This window comes from Thalassophryne amazonica, chromosome 19 (genome assembly GCF_902500255.1).
Source record: "Thalassophryne amazonica chromosome 19, fThaAma1.1, whole genome shotgun sequence".
NCBI classification, from domain to species: domain Eukaryota; kingdom Metazoa; phylum Chordata; class Actinopteri; order Batrachoidiformes; family Batrachoididae; genus Thalassophryne; species Thalassophryne amazonica.
Window position 1 is genome coordinate 28,453,151 of NC_047121.1, and position 18,022 is coordinate 28,471,172.

General features: G+C 40.4%; 2 protein-coding genes across 2 annotated transcripts in view; one reads left to right on the plus strand and one right to left on the minus strand.

The window, feature by feature from the left end:
• The window catches only part of timm9 (translocase of inner mitochondrial membrane 9 homolog), a 13,456-nt gene extending 10,239 nt beyond the window's left edge, over positions 1-3,217 (minus strand). The window contains exon 1 of the mRNA XM_034159876.1: positions 3,133-3,217. The gene's annotated coding sequence lies outside the window, so the exon portion shown is untranslated. The remainder of the gene's footprint in view (positions 1-3,132) is intronic.
• Positions 3,218-3,782: 565 nt separating this feature from the next.
• The window catches only part of kiaa0586 (KIAA0586 ortholog), an 89,073-nt gene continuing 74,833 nt past the window's right edge, over positions 3,783-18,022 (plus strand). The window contains exons 1-7 of the mRNA XM_034194908.1: positions 3,783-3,832; positions 7,284-7,347; positions 10,860-10,929; positions 12,088-12,277; positions 14,810-14,880; positions 15,802-15,886; positions 15,969-16,068. Of these exons, the coding sequence (XP_034050799.1) occupies positions 7,299-7,347; positions 10,860-10,929; positions 12,088-12,277; positions 14,810-14,880; positions 15,802-15,886; positions 15,969-16,068 (565 nt within the window). The 5' untranslated portion in view covers positions 3,783-3,832; positions 7,284-7,298. The remainder of the gene's footprint in view (positions 3,833-7,283; positions 7,348-10,859; positions 10,930-12,087; positions 12,278-14,809; positions 14,881-15,801; positions 15,887-15,968; positions 16,069-18,022) is intronic.

Consider the following 18,022-nt stretch of genomic DNA (forward strand, 5'->3'; position numbering starts at 1 on the left):
AATACACACATACATACATACATACACACATACACATACATACATACACACATACATACATACACACATACATACATACACATACATATACACACACATACACACACATACACATACATACACACACATACACACACATATATACATATACATACACATACATACACACACATATATACACACACATATATACTCAACAAAAATATAAACGCAACACTTTTGGTTTTGCTCCCATTTTGTATGAGATGAACTCAAAGATCTAAAACTTTTTCCACATACACAATATCACCATTTCCCTCAAATATTGTTCACAAACCAGTCTAAATCTGTGATAGTGAGCACTTCTCCTTTGGTGAGATAATCCATCCCACCTCACAGGTGTGCCATATCAAGATGCTGATTAGACACCATGATTAGTGCACAGGTGTGCCTTAGACTGCCCACAATAAAAGGCCACTCTGAAAGGTGCAGTTTTGTTTTATTGGGGGGGGATACCAGTCAGTATCTGGTGTGACCACCATTTGCCTCATGCAGTGCAACACATCTCCTTCGCATCATCCGTGAAGAGAACACCTCTCCAATGTGCCAAACGCCAGCGAATGTGAGCATTTGCCCACTCAAGTCGGTTACGACGGCGAACTGGAGTCAGGTCGAGACCCCGATGAGGACGACAAGCATGCAGATGAGCTTCCCTGAGACGATTTCTGACAGTTTGTGCAGAAATTCTTTGGTTATGCAAACCGATTGTTCCAGCAGCTGTCCGAGTGGCTGGTCTCAGATGATCTTGGAGGTGGACATGCTGGATGTGGAGGTCCTGGGCTGGTGTGGTTACACGTGGTCTGCGGTTGTGAGGCTGGTTGGATGTACTGCCAAATTCTCTGAAACGCCTTTGGAGACGGCTTATGGTAGAGAAATGAACATTCAATACACGAGCAACAGCTCTGGTTGACATTCCTGCTGTCAGCATGCCAATTGCACGCTCCCTCAAATCTTGCGACATCTGTGGCATTGTGCTGTGTGATAAAACTGCACCTTTCAGAGTGGCCTTTTATTGTGGGCAGTCTAAGGCACACCTGTGCACTAATCATGGTGTCTAATCAGCATCTTGGTATGGCACACCTGTGAGGTGGGATGGATTATCTCAGCAAAGGAGAAGTGCTCACTATCACAGATTTAGACTGGTTTGTGAACAATATTTGAGGGAAATGGTGATATTGTGTATGTGGAAAAAGTTTTAGATCTTTGAGTCCATCTCATACAAATGGGAGCAAAACCAAAAGTGTTGCGTTTATATTTTTGTTGAGTGTACATATATATATATGTTCACAGCCTTTGCAATGAAGCTCACAATTGAGTTCCGGTGCATCCTGTTTCCACTGATCATCCTTGAGATGTTTCTACAGCTTAATTGGAGTCCACCTGGGGTAAATTTAGTTGACTGGACATGAATTAGAAAGGCACACACCTGTCTACATACAAGGTCCCACAGTTGGTAGTGCATGTCAGAGCACAAACCAAGCATGAAGTCAAGGAATTGTCTGTAGACCTCCGAGACAGGATTGTCTGGAGGCACAAATCTGGGAAAGGGTACAGAAACACTTCTGCTAATTTGAAGGTCCCAATGAGCACAGTGACCTCAATCATCCGTAACTGGAAGAAGTTCAGATCCACCAGGACTCTTCCTAGAGCTGGCTGCCCGTCTAAACTGAGCGATCGGGGGAGAAAGGCCTTAGGCAGGGGACCTTTTGGTCACCCAATCGTCACTCTGTCAGAGTTCCAGCATTTCTTTCTGGAGAGAGGAGAACCTTCCAGAAGGACAACCATCTCTGCAGCAATCCACCAACCAAGCCTGTATGGTAACGTGGCCAGACAACTCTGAATGTCCTTAAATGGCCAGGCAGAGCCCCGACCTGAATCCAACTGAACATCTCTGGATAGATCTGAAAATGGCTGTACACTGACACTCCCCAGCCAACCTGATGGATGTGAGGTGAGAGGTGCTGCAAAGAGGAATAGACAAAACTGCCCAAAGATAGGTGCACCAAGCTTGTGGCATCATATTCAAGAAGCCTGACTGCTGCCAAAGGTGCATCAACAAAGTATTGATCAAAGGGTGTGAATACTTATGTACACATGATTTTAGTTTTTAATTTTAATAAATTTTCAAAAAAAATTCTTAAAAACCTTTATTTCATGGAGTCATTATGGGGCGTTGTGATTAGAATTTTGAGGAAAAAATGAATTTGTTCCATTCTGGAATAAGGCTGTAACATAAAATGTGGAAAAGGTGAAACGCTGTGAATATTTTCCGGATGCACTGTAGGTAGGGCCGAAATTACTTTAGAAGTGACGATCTTGAACACTTTCTGTGGTTCCAAAATATTTGTAATTATCTCTCTGTCTAACTTTACCACAGTGCCAAAAGGCACCTCAAGTACTGAATACTTTAATTAAAAGAAATCTTTAACATGATTAGGACTTGAACCTGGGGCGCTGGTACCTTCAGGCATCTGCATCTCACAATCTAATGTGTCAGTGTGAAATCATTACACATACCAACACAGAAACACTAAATTTAACTTAAAACAATAAACATAACCCCTAACCAACACTACGTATGAACAGAGTTTTATATGATTAACATAGCCACGGTGTAAATTGGCAGATTGGATTTCTTAAGAATTGCGATACTCATCGAGAAACTGCATCTTCTACCGATACAAAGTGCTTTCTAATACAGATCAGAATTTTGTTGATTCTGGCCTCAGCGGGTGATTTTTTTAAACTATTCTGGTCAAACATTTAGCATGTAAAAAAAAACACAAAACAAAAAATATATATTATCTTCATAAAGAATACATAACTCCTAATTTATTAACAAGTGATTAACAACAAAAATAATAATTACAAAGTCTATTCGTACATACCGCAGCCGGGTTAGGGGTTAAGGTTATGAGTTTGGTTTAGTGTTAAAGTTTTGTGATTTTTTTCCCCCCCCTGCAGAAGCTACTTAGTAGCTAGCTTCATGTTCTGATTAGCTTTTAATAGTACATTTAACCACCTACATTTGGCAGACAGAACCCCACATTGTAGCAATATTTACAGTATTACCAGAACACTTTTTAGCCTTACCGGTAACAAGATTTGAAAGAACACGCACGAACCAAGCCAAAACACAGCGACAAGCGACTTGCGGTTTCTGTTCTTCTTCTTTCTATTTAATGGTGGTTAGCAACTAATTCATTGGTACATTACCGCCTCCACCAGACTGGAGTGTAGAACAGGAAATAAACTTTGTCCAGTTAAAATTTCTTTTAAATAATCCCGACTCTTTAAGAAAAGTAAATCAGAAATGAACGCAATTTTTTTGCAAAATAGTCTCTAGCTGTCAATTTATTTACGTTAAGATGAGAAATGACGTTAAGAGGAGGACCTCTTGGTCTGTTAAAATGATGCAGCGTTACTGAAGAGGATCGCAAACAGCACACAAGTGGAGGGAAGCAAACGAAACAAAATTTCAATCAGGATTTCGCTCCGATAAAAAAGCGTCAGCAACAAAGTTTCAATTAAAAAGTGTGCGCGTGTATACATACATACACACACACACACACACACACACACACACACACATATATATATATATATATATATATATATATATATATATATATATATATATATATATATATATATATATATATATATATATATATTTTTTTTTTTTTTTTAAACTTTGTAACGCGATCAGGTTCCGATCCCCTTTGTTTACCCATAATTCCGTTTTCAGATTCGCAGAGGCGCACGCGCAGGAGTACACAGCGGGTACCGACAGGTAACGTCAGTGTTTATAAAGTCATAGCTTTGTAATTTTAAGGCCGTTTTTGTAGTTTAACCCTCCTTAAACCAACTTGTTATTCATATGTAGCCCGACGAGTTTTTTCCTGGATGAAGGCTAAAGGCGGGAAGTTTGAACGTGAGCTAAATTAGCTTACAGGGTTACGGAATCAGTTCGTAAATAATAAAACCCTTATTAAGCCCTTATTGTTTATATCTCAGACTAAGTATGGGATTTAGCATCTGAAGACATCTTGGAACAACAGTATTTTGAGGTTTACGGCCACTTGTAGGTGAATAAGCCGACATTGACTCCCTACAAGAAGACTTGAACAGCCTGTACGCATGGTCGTGCAAATGGCTGTTGCCATTTAACTTGTCAAAATGCAAAGTGATCCATTATGGCCGTTCAAACCCAAAAGCTTCTTACTCAGTGGGTGGTACCGCGATATCATCTGTTAGTGAAGAAAAGGACCTCGGTGTCTTGTTTGATGATACATTGACTTTCAGTGCCCACAACGATGCTGCAGTGGCTAAATCAAATGCAAGGCTGGGACTAATCAAGCGTTCATTCCATGACATGCAATCTACGACCTTTAAGCAAATATACAAATCTCTAGTGAGGCCTATAGTTGAGTACTGCACAGTTATTACCTACCCTGTGTACAGGCGAGATGAGGACAGGATTGAAAAAGTACAGAGACGTGCAACGAAGCTAGTTAAGGACCTGAAAACTGCCTTACACTGAACATCTGCAAACACTTCACTTACCCACGCTAAAGTACAGGCGCAGAAGAGCTGACATTCTACAAGTGTATAGGATTCTTAATGGGATTGATGACTTTGAAGTGTCCCAGTTCTTCTCACTACAGACATCAGGCAGAACACGCTCTAATGGGTTCAAGATTTTCAAGCAACATTGCCACACTAAACTTAGAGGCAACAGTTTTAGCCAGAGAGTAGTGGATCCATGGAATGCCCTGCCCACCGAAATTGTGACAGCTCCATCTTTGAACCATCTTAAATCGTCTCTCGAACGGCACTGGAAATGTGACTCAGACAAATGGACAATTTAGTGACAATATATAATTATGTACACTAAGACAGGTACTGGGTTTAACGAAACAGAGGATAACCAGTCAGTGACTGACAATCCTAACACTCAGTAAGTACAGTAAATATATCCACAGGAACATTTCTGTCACATTAAACTCTCTAACATATAAATATTTAAATGTCCCACGTTAGGCAAACAACTAAAGATACGAAGAAGCTGCTGTGCATAAAATTTCAGGTGTTTCTGATATGTTTGTGGTAAACATTGTTTATGAATGAAGGGTGCGGGAACACGTCACTTCTGGCGAACTTTGCTAACTTCACATAATAACTTCATATCTCCTTATACAGATAATAATGGTAATAACAATAACTTTATGTTATATGCCATGATGCATACTGTCCTGCTTATCACTCTACATGGACACAACACAGTTTTACTTTTATACATACTGTTTAATACAACGCGTGCACTCACCTAAGATAAAGGTTAAAATGCAACATCTTTCAACCATAATCACATAACTTTACTGATCCACATTAAGGGAAATGGCCCGCCCATCTGGAGTGCAGGGAGAAGGAGCAGGGGGTGCATGTGTGTGTGTGTTGGGGGGGGGGGTCAGCTTTCATGCTGATGTAGACATGAGCTGTTCAGTGAAGGCATCTATATAATAAGTAAGTCCCTTAGGCTGCTCCCTTGTTTGTTCTCGGGGTCGCCACAGCAAATCCAAGGTGGATCTGCATGTTGAATTGGCACAGGTTTTACACCGGATACAGATATCCTGACGCAACGCCACATTACATGGAGAAATGTGGCAGGGGTGGGATTTGAACCTGGAGCCTTCTGAACTGAAACCAAGCACATTAACCACTTGGCCACCACCCCTGCTAAATAATACAACATCTAAAATTGAAGTCCGCATCCTGTCAATTTTTGAGTCGCTCCCCGTCAACCCGGGTGGAATTGTAAATTATCACGCAACATGGCGAATCTGAAGGTGAGAACTGGCCGCCCACTGAAAACACGCTTGGGCCTCTGTTGATTGTCAGTTAAAGTCACCTTATTTTTTTGTCTTTAGTTTGCTTCTATCAGCCAGCTGGTTGCCAGGAACGATGAGATTTATACACCAAGCTGACCTGAAATAAACCATTGTACATTAAATTGACTTTATTTATGAGTCTGATCCCTTTGAAAAGTGACCAAATTACATGTATTTGTATATGAGAGAACACTGCTGTTGTTTACTTCTGACTTTCCCGCACATGTGCATAGACTGGTAGGCAGAAAACGGCAGACTCCAAGCAAGTGCCGTGAGAAAATGCCCGAATTAAAAATTAAAGCCCATTCACATTAAAAATGTACGGCCTTTGGGTTTTTTTAAGATGTAAGTCATAAAAATAATTTCCTTTGGCACCACTATAATTTTATTCGTTAGCACTTAAATTAATTCATAATACTATTTTGCCAATATGTTCAAAATTCACGCTGTCTGGAAATAATTCAAGTGATCAGACGCTATGACTTACATTTGGTAGCGACGTCATAGATCATTGTTGGCCTTCCTCCGAGCTGCATAAGCATGCTGGGAAGGACACGGCGACTGCCAGTTGGCGTGAAGAAAGGCAGGATGATGTCATGTTGCTTCTCACTCGAACAAAATAAACCAAAATGGCCAAAAATGCTCAAAGATCTTATTTCTGTGTAAATCTATTATGTCTCATATATTTTGAAAAAGCTAGCAAGAAACAAACACTTCTATATCAAAAAATGCTGTTTTTGAAAGCAGACCAGCATCTCTGAAGTGATTTGCAAGACATCTGTGGTGTTAGATGGAAAATACAGTATGTTCTCTTCATTAAAATGAGTTGTAATTTTGAAACATGTTACGAAAATAAATCAACATTATAATGCTTGAATTTTGGGAGAAACTAAATTTTGCCAGTTTTGTGAACTTTGAACGGCTGTACAGCTTTAATGCCAGTGTTTAATACTAAAATGAAAGGAAACTTTCTGTTTCCACAGACTGATTCCATTTCTGTTCAAGTTGTCAAAAAAACCTTGTGCAAAATTTTCCAAGCCATTCTGATGTAGAATTTCAGTGTAGAAGCCCTGTGAATTTTATAATTAAACTCATCACTCACTCACTCATCTTCAACAGCTTACTCCAATTAATGGTCACAGTGGGTGGAGCCTATCCTAGAACTCATAGGGCATGTGGCGGGCTTCACCCTGGACATGACGCCAGTCTGTCACAAAGCTGCATATAGACAAACACATTCACACGTACCTACAGATGAAATATCATTGTTTTTAATAAAAGGAAACTACATTTTGTTCACTTTGAAATGTGTTCCAAATATAATTTATACTGACTTCAGTTTTTGTGTTGCAGAGGAACCTCAGACAAATGATGAAAACATGTGGACCATCCAAAGAAAACACAGTCATCAGGAAAAGTGAGTCATCTCCTCATCAACCAGAGGATTTTATATCATCAGGCCCATCTTAGTTTCATCAAAAGTTAACTTCTCGAATGAATAAACATTTGAGAACTTGATGCACATTTGAGCAGATTTATTGCCATCTAGCCGGTGATGTGAGCATTTTAGGCCTTCTGTACATACATCCTACTTGAAACCCAGACAGATAGACAGATCTTTGACCTTGCAGTATTAATGTATAAAAAAATTTAGATTTTGAGAGTTTTACCTGTTGTTGAGTTTTAGGATGCAGAAGGTTTTGCTGTACTGACACCTTGTAAATAAGGTGACTTTTTTTTTCCAGCCTGAAGCCCCATCTCACTTTAACAAATGTGCATCCTGAAATTTCAGTTTGAAACCTTGTGCATACCCTGGAAAACCTTAGATGATTGGGAGGGTGTTCATGATGTACCAGGGTATTCTGTTGTATTATCATTGTGTGGATTTGACTGTGGCTGGGTTTACAAGATACTAGAAAATTATTATTTTGTTGCAGATTTGTCATTTTTTGATAATCCCTTGCTTTTCAGTGAAGCCTGTAACATTGTCATACACTCCATGACATTACTGACAGGTATTCTGGAAGGACAACACAGATGTCTACGTAATTAAATAATTTATTTAAAGGTGCATAGCAAAGGCTGGTGACTAATGTTTTGATGTAAGGTTACATCTTCATCAGAGTCCTTGGAAAGAATGGCTGATGAAGCCCTGAGTTAAAAATCATAAACAGGTGTGATTGTATGTAAAGGGGGCGTTGACTGCATGAAGATCGACCCATGTCTACCAAGGTGCTACACTCATTACATCATTAGAGATAAACCGCCCACAAACAGGTAAAAAGAGATTAAAAACCAACAAGCATAAAATGTTCACAATAACATGAGAAAATGGTACATTCATCCTAAATATAAGGACATAAATATTAAAGAAAACAAGTTCAATTTAATTCTTCATTCCATCCTAAAACTTCTAAAATGCCTAGTGTATGGATCCAAAATGCTTCCCTACACAAGAGTTTTTTTTAATCATGTTACCACCCCTGGGTGGAGCTCTGATTTTCTCAATTCCCCAAAATCTTAATGATGCTGGAGAGCCATGATTGGCCTGTTTGTAATGCCTCGCCATGGCACGAGTTAAGTTTTGGGTAGGAATTGCTGTCTTGAGGCAACTTTGTTGTGATTTGGAGCTATATAAATGAAAATAAATTGAAATTGAAAATTGTGTTCAAGAACCTGTAATTTGAGTTGACATTTTGTTTGGCCTATATAGGCCAGTCCACAGGGACACTTTATAAGGTATACTGCATGTGTGCTATTGCAAATGACAAATGAGATATAGGATGTTTCTTGCCAGTACGGGGATGAAAGAAGCATTTTGCATTAGTCGAGTTGGACCCTTGTGCCTTACCGCATTTATTAAAACCCCTAGGTGGGATGGAAAGCCAAGTGGCCTTTTAGCAGCCTCGTCCTCACCACAGATATGCCTCTATAATGCTCATCAGTCCTTGTAGTAACTCGTACACAAACTGCCCCATGCTGTTGAGTAAATCCTCTCTTGCGAAAACAAAAAAATACATGCTGCGTGGCTCATTCATCCTTCATTATTTGGTGGGACCAGGGCTTAAGCCTTGAGGGCTTTGACTCAAGTACTTGGGACTTAGCCTTTTTTTTTTTTAAATTGTCCTTTCTTTCTTAATGACACTGACCCGAAGTTTAGTGACTTCACTACCACAGCGGTGGGAGCTGAGTCTTGTTTGTTTCCAGTCACTACATTGAAGTCAAGGCCAGACAGAGAACTCTCAGCTGATCTACAGAGAAAGCAACAGCATGGTGAGAGAACTGACCTCAAACAGTCACTCTTTAGAAATATGATTTTAAAAAATTAATTAATTAATTAATTTATAACAATAGTAATTTATAAAGCTCTGATAGGATGTCATACCCAGTAGTAATTGTTGTTACAATTAGCAATTATCATTGAAATTAGAAATATCCTGTATAATATACAGGATGGTCCAAAAATGCCCATAATTCTGATGATTTGTAGTGCAGAACAGATGACATTTTGTTCTGTTGAATATTCATTGTATCCTCCTAATTTCCTGCTTTTAATCTTCCTACTCTTATCTTTTAATTGTCTAATTAATTATCATTTAGGTAGTTCAGGAAAAGGCTGACCTGAAGGATCTGGTTTAGGAAGAACTCTTAGGAAGAATCATGCACAGTGTCACCTGCAACATGTTTTATGATTTTGAAGAATTAGTTTTAGCATATGATTATCATACTGAATTTATATCATACTGTATTTTTTTATGTGCTAGTAGGTATAATAATAATAATAATAATAATAATTTACATAGCACTTCATAAAAAGTGCTTCACAATCCAAATCACTTTATAACAAATTAATAAAAAGTAAAAATCATTGAAAATAAATGACACAAAAACAAATCAAGACCCTGGATTTAAAAATGTCTCTCTCTATATATATATCTCATGGCAGTTTGTTTCACAGTCACGGGGCAAGAAATGCAAATGATTGACAACCCACTAATTTATTCCTAACCTTCAAGACAATTAAAATATATTGTTAAAATATTCCCAAAATATATTATAAATATTAAATATATTATTAACTATGCGCATAATATTAAAATATTGTTGTAGTGTGTTGACAGATAGATGATGTATTAATCTTCTTCAAGTGTGACCAAGTTCTGAAGTTTGTATAAAGTATATTGCACAAAATTTTATGGACTATTTTCTTTTCTGAATGTTAGCATGTGTCCACTGCCTGTTGAGAGTTTGGATTTTTCATACTGAGGAACCATTTAGCAACACACAGAACTCTCCCTCTGTTGTCAGCATGCCAAGAAGAGAATAAAATAACTGTTGTCTTACGAGATGTTTTAGTAATCAGATACAACACCCAAAAAGACACAAACAAAAAGGGTTATAGACTCTCAATTTAGCAGTGGATTCACGCTCCTCAAATATGGTCATGATTGTTAATGACCAAAAGAACTCAGTCACAAATACAAGCAGCAGAAATGACGTTCCTCAATCGGGTGTTTGGACTGACACTCAGGGACAGGGTGTGAGGTTCAAATATCCAGAAATGACTCACAGTAGAGCCGCTGGTTCGTTACTTTGTAAGGAGCATGCTGAGGTGGTTCAGGCATCTGGTGAGGATGCCCCCTAGTGGTCTCCGTAGGTAGGTCTTCCAGGCACGTCCAACTGGGAGGAGAATCTGGGGAAGACCCAGGTCACGCTGGAGGGATTACATTTCCCAGGTGGCTTGTGAACACCTCAGAATCCTCCAGGAAAACTTAGAGGACTTGGCTGAGAATAGGGAAGCATGGGATGAAGTGCTCAGCCTACTGCCAGTGCAATCCAGACCTAGATACACAGCCAAAAAAAAAAAAAAAAAAAAATTAATGCATGAATGAAGTTCTTATGACCCACCTCTATCTGCATCACATCCAGATCCCGACCTTGTGATCACGTGTTACCCTCCAGGAAGTCGTGATGCTGCACTGGCATCTCTCGGACAAAGGTGAGGAAAATTAAACACTAAATCAGAAATGAAGATTGAATGTAATTTAGTAGGTTTAGTAGGTTTCATCCACCACAGACACTGAAACTGAATGGGACATCACAAATGCTGAAATAAATGAGATACATTTGTGCGCATCTCATGACCTTGATGGTGGAAGTATTTTGTGCCGCCACTAAGTTTATCAGAAATGCTCTTTCTGAGATTTGTATGACCATGAAGTGGCCACCTGCAGCCACTGATCTCACTGATGAGGCCGGGAATTGTTACATTTGCTTGCTTGGTGCTGATGAAGTTGCCAAGGACAGTTCTGTTGAAACAACTCCACCTGTTCAGTGTAAACTATTTTCACTTGGCTGAGACATAAAACAAATTATTGCAAATTACCCCAGAAACAGCCCAATATGACTGCATACCCTATGTGCACAGTTATGAGGCAAGTTGTCTTCCTAAAGTTAGGCTTTATTGTTGAACAAATACAATGACAAGTGACGGCATGATGGAGCATCATCCTGCATAAAATCATGCACTTCCTGAATGATGTAGACTTTTCCTGTTTTGTTGTTTGAAGAAAGTGTCTTCTACAGACTGGCAGGTTTGGGAGTTTAACTTAAGTCCATACCAGTACCCCTCTTCCACCTTTCCGGCATCTGTGTCCGTTATTGATCCAGCCACGGGTCCATCCATCTGGTCCATCAAGAGTCACGGCATAAAACCTTTGAAAATCTGTCTTCTGGTATTTCTTGGCCAAATCTTGATGTTTCAATTTAAGAGTCTTGTTCAGTGGTGGATGTTTTTCTTTCTTCCTTCCCTTGGCCATGTCTCTGAGCACTGAACACCTTGGACTTTCAGAGCCCCAAGTAGGCTGCAGATCTGGATTATGGTGGCACTGGAGCATGAGGGGTTCCTTGTAGTGTCACATTTAATTCTTGTCACGTCAGCACACCCAGCTGAAGGCTGCCATTTTTGGCCTGGTTCCTTCATAATCAAAGTCAGGTTCTATAGCCTACAGAGTTGAACATTTATGTGAAAGGTGACAGAACTCCCATTCAAATAGGAAATGCATTTTTGGCTACGAGTTTCAGTTAAAACAAAATTTGAAGTCTGTGTGTCTGTACGGCTCTGGCTTTACCTTTAAGTTGTGTTCTGTGCTGTCAGGTCTCAGAACGCCACCAGAAAGAGAGAGGTTACAGTCCCGCTGTTGGACCACGGTTCACCTGCTGTGCCATCGACGATGAACTCAGTGGATCCGATAACGAACTCCCAACATGCTCCAGGTGTTCAGGCAGAGGCCAGTACAGCTGCTGCAGCTGCTGCTGCTGTAGCAGCTGCTGCGCGGCTTATCAAGGTGAAGCTCATTTCACTGAGCCGGTACAGCACTACAGACACAACACGACCATGAGAGTCAGTCCCCACACAGTCCTGTGAGACCGCTCAAGTTAAAGTCCCGATGTGTGTCCTTTTTTTTTTCTTTCTTTTTTTTTTTTTTTTTTTTTTTACAGTTCAAACCTAAAAGGTGTGCAATTTTTGCCATTTACAACTAATTGATTTATTATGATAGCCAAGAGCGAAGCAGCATCTTTTCTTTTTCTTTTTCTTTCTTTCTTTTCGACTGTTTAAAGACTTTGAACCAGCCATCGCCAGTGTTTTTCTCATTCTCTGTGGTGACATCTTTGACACTTTGTGTCAGTTAATGCTGCCACAAAACAGTCTGCATCAGCTGTTGCCAAAAGTTGAAAACTGTCCACTGCCTGTATTTAATTGCCTGTCCAGGATGTACCCCGCCTCTTGCCCAATGACTGCTAGGCTCCACCACATCCCGAATGGGACTCTTAACGGGAATAAGTGGGATCTTAATGTGAAATGATGATGTGTAGGGTGTCCCCAAAAAAGTGCCACAAAAGACTGATGCTGCGTACAATCGAACAGAAAGGGGAAACTGGTGGAATTCTACTTTGAAACCACATTGACCATGCAAAACAACGACAGTATTCAGCACATCTTGTGAATGCCAAAATGCTTACAAACTGAGGTGGAATTAGAAATGAACACCAGATATAAAATTCTCTGAGATATGCTTCAAGATGACATATGACAGATATCAATATCCAAAAGCGTATAGATTTTCTATGGCTTTATTTTTTTGCTCGATTGTACATGGCATCCTCATTGGATCAGTCTCAAACTACATCAGAAGAAATTCCTCACATACACTCAACAAAAATATAAACGCAACACTTTTGGTTTTGCTCCCATTTTGTATGAGATGAACTCAAAGATCTAAAACTTTTTCCATACACACAATATCACCATTTCCCTCAAATATTGTTCACAAACAAGTCTAAATCTGTGATAGTGAGCACTTCTCCTTTGCTCAGATAATCCATCCCACCTCACAGGTGTGCCATACCAAGATGCTGATTAGACACCATGATTAGTGCACAGGTGTGCCTTAGACTGCCCACAATAAAAGGCCACTCTGAAAGGTGCAGTTTTATCACACAGCACAATGCCACAGATGTCGCAAGATTTGAGGGAGCGTGCAATTGGCATGCTGACAGCAGGAATGTCAACCAGAGCTGTTGCTCGTGTATTGAATGTTCATTTCTCTACCATGAGCCATCTCCAAAGGCATTTCAGAGAATTTGGCAGTACATCCAACCAGCCTCACAACCGCAGACCACGTGTAAACACACCAGCCCAGGACCTCCACATCCAGCATGTTCACCTCCAAGATCGTCTGAGACCAGCCACTCGGACAGCTGCTGGAACAATCGGTTTGCATAACCAAAGAATTTCTGCACAAACTGTCAGAAACCATCTCTGGGAAGCTCATCTGCATGCTCGTCGTCCTCATCAGGGTCTTGACCTGACTCCAGTTTGTCGTCGCAACTTCGCACAGCCATTGAAGAGGAGTGGACCAACATTGCACAGGCCGCAATTGACAACCTGATCAACTCTATGCGAAGGAGATGTGTTGCACTGCATGAGGCAAATAGTGGTCACACCAGATACTGACTGATATCCCCCCCAATAAAACAAAACTGCACCTTTCAGAGTGGCCTTTTATTGTGGACAGTCTAAGGCACACCTGTGCATTAATCATGGTGTCTAATCAGCATCTTGATATGGCACACCTGTGAGGTGGGATGGATTATCTCAGCAAAGGAGAAGTGCTCACTATCACAGATTTAGACTGGTTTGTGAACAATATTTGAGGGAAATGGTGATATTGTGTATGTGGAAAAAGTTTTAGATCTTTGAGTTCATCTCATACAAAATGGGAGCAAAACCAAAAGTGTTGCGTTTATATTTTTGTTGAGTATATATCATGTTGTTGTTCATTCAGCTGCTCCCGTTTTTTTTGTTGTTGTTGTTTGGGGTCGCCACAGTGGATAAAATCAGATCCGCATTGGTAATTGGCACAAGTTTTATGCCGGATGCCCTTCCTGACACAACTCCAGTTTTACCCGGAGAAACACACACAGCCGCTTGTGTTCCAAAGCGGTCTCCCATCCAAGTACTAACCAGATCCTGCTCTGCTTAGCTTCTGAGATCTGACGGGATCAGGGTAACACAGAGCAGATCGGCTGCTCCTCACATATATCATGATGTCTGGAAAAACAGAATTCAGATTAGACATTGCAGAATTAGAGTCAATTCAAACTGGTATTGAATCCATCACTGCCTTGTCAGTCCTGAAGACAGGGAGATGGAACATAGCAGAAAATCCAACACAGGAAGAAAAAACATTCTGATTGGATGATAATTTCAGCTGTTACTAAGCTTCAGCATCTACTGGACAAATATTTGTTTGAGCATTGACCAAGATTCTTAAAATTAAATTTTCACTCAAACTAATTAATTTGACTCTGTGCAGACTCAATCAGACATGGAGGCTAGAATTTCTCGGCTGGCAGACAGTGTACAGATGTTGCTGGATGCTGACAGGTACACACACGTGCACGTACATACAGTGAACACATGAGGCACCTGTCACACAAAGACTAATTAAGGAAACATATGAGGAACTGATATGAATTTTGGATGTATGTTTTTGTCCTGCAGAAGTCCTTTTCCCATTGACTAATTGCACTCCTTGCCAGCTGATGTCCACTGAGTCCATTGGAAAGTTTTGGGCTTGCTCAAAACTTTGTGTGAACATCATGCAGAGAGCTTTCTCTGAGGCTGCATGTTTGTTGACAGTTTATTCTTATAATTGTTTTTTACTTTTATGATAGTCATGCTTTTATATCCTGAGGCGGTCCAATGCTTCATACTGGGCTTCTTATTGGCTAAAGCTCCAGCACAGTGTGAATTCAGCATAAGTGGAGAGAGAATAGTTCGAGACGCTCCACCATGCAGACAGCTGTTCTAGGTCAGACATAACTGAAGAAAAAGACAGCATGGCTCTGTGCTTTTTAATCTTATCTGGGTGTCAGACAACCCGGCAGATTCTCTTGGTGAGATGGCGCCACACAGTTGTTTGATATCCTCGCCGTTGCAGTCGCACAGAACGCCAACACAGTGAAAAGACACTGTCAGTGCATGAACATAGTGAGGATGTATGACATCATGATCCCCCAGCTAGCCGGATCCTATCCACGTTTGCATTCAGACCTCAGTGATTCCCCCTAGTGCATATATGTCTTGAAACTGGAAAAGTCATCCTGCTGAATGCAGCTCTCTATATTGCCAGTGGAAATGTGACGCCATCCACCCATCAAAGCCCAGATTCATGGAAGGTTGACTGATTTTGCTATTTTTCTGCCGGACAAAATATTTAAATAGGTAACTTATCCATTTACTCTGTCTGTCACACTGTGACAATATAAATGTGATATCACTGTCTGCTTCTGGCTGTGCTGTCAGGGAGGTCAGGCCCAAAGGGCAGAGCCTGTGCCAGCAGACTCTGCAACACGTGGAGATGCTCCACAGCCATCATTTGCAGAGTCAGGTGAGCGCTCTCTCCTGTACATTTGTATTTGCAAGTAAAGCGTCACTCTGGGTGCTCATGGTCTTTCTTTTCCTCCAATTAGAGCGAGCTTCAAGAGTCAGGCCTTAGCACAGTGACACGCCACGTCCCTGCAACTGTTAGGATCTGTTGCCCAGCAGTGATCTCTGACCCTCCAGCTTCAGGTGAGTGTGTAGAGATGTTGCTAAAAGTTGTAGTTACATCTACAATAATACAACTACAACTATGATGGTGGTGGTGTTAAAGGAGGTGAAACAACTTCTTAATGAAAGCATCAGATTGTATTGATTGGTGTAAATGGGGTGTTTGCTGTAGACCGCAGCATTAGCATGGGGAATAGACGACTCACAAAAATCATATTTAATTTGCTCTGACAGATTGTATGGCCCCTCTCCTGTTGAGAGATTTTTCAGGCCAAAAATCTACTAGACCATTCATAGCCATTCATTTGATATTGGGGGGGAGGGTTACGATGATTGACAGCGGAGGAGAGGCTAAGAGCCAACATGGCTCTCGTTGATGTGAAATAATCCTAGACAAAGATAGAAGAACTTGTACGCTGGCTTACCCCTTGACCGTGTGCCACCAAGGAGATAGCGCTGACATCACCAATTTGGTCAACTTATAGCGAGCGAGCCATTGAGTCAGTACGACAGAAGTAACGATGTGCAATGTTGAAACAGACTCAGCCAGTTTGTTTACATGTTTACCGTTGTACTACTTTATTTATCTGGTTCTATGGTCTATGTGAGCCTCTGTGCTGCCATGGAAATGTGTTTTATAGCAGTTGTTTTAACCAAAGAGAAGCTGGTGGAAAAACATACCTTCCGCATTGAGTATTTGAACCTATTTTTTAAAAATTAAAATTACGGCAAACTTCTACAGCTGCTAAACACTAGAGCTATGTTAAAATATGAAGGTTAAAAAAGAAAAAGTAGTATAAATTTTCCTGTATATTTGCAAAATTTCCCTGGGGGTGGTGTAATGTGGAGTTGCATCAGGAAGGGCTTCTGTCATAAAGCCCGTGCCAATTCAACATGCAGATCCACTTTGGATTTGCTGTGGTGACCCAGAGTGCAAACTAGGGCGCAGCTGAAGGGACTTACTATTTGCATAATTTTGCCATAGAGCTGGTTGTAAGTAAGGTAATTTTTGATCATTTCTTCTGTAGATATGCAAGACTGATACATGGATTTACAAAGTTTTTCATACGCTGGTGGGTTTTTAAACATTACATTGTTGTAACTCAATCTGTGCTGGTAATCTTATATTGCACATAGCTCCGGTTAGTGATGCCTGCTCAAACTTGTCCAATGACATTCTGTCCATAAATTGTAAGGCAATAAAATATACAGGTGAACCCTGTTAACTCACGCACGTTGCACACGTAAGTCGTGATTTGGCTTTACTCGTGGTCAAGTTGTGGACCCTGAAAATTTAGATATATAGATTTGATTATAAAAGTCTGTTTTGATTTGACCATTTTTGGAAGGGATCATCAGTCCGGATGATTCTGGACGATGATTTCTTCTTCTTCCTCTGGCTGCTGCTCGTCAGCACGAGAGCTGACAATTCTGTGTGGAAAATTCCTGACGATTCAAAGTTTCTGGATGCGACGCTTTAGAATCTTACTGCTGGTTCAGATTGGGCCGGAATTTATACACGCACCCGCCACACAAGAGTCACATCCAAAAAATCATTAGGAATTTTTGACACAGAATTGTCCGCCCTCATGCTGACCAGCAGCGGCCAGAGGAGGAAAAAAAAAAGATCCAGAACCCTCTCCAAATGAAGAAATCTCTATCCAGAAATGAATCACGCTTCAAATGGTCCAAACAATTGTAATATGTCAAGGTAAGCTGACTTTAATTTTTTTTTTTTGATCAACTTCATTAACTCCCACTTTCAGATAACTCAGGGCCCAATTTTGTGGACCACAACTTGTGTGAGCTAACAGGGTTCACCTGTACTTAAAAATAATGCCGTTATAGTAAGTCTTATCAATTTGTTTATATTCATGATTTCACAATTATGAATTTATGTATTGCTTTCCTGTCAAGTGAATGGTTTACATTGCTCAGGAGCACGCCAAGGCCCCCAAATTGGTAATGTGGATGA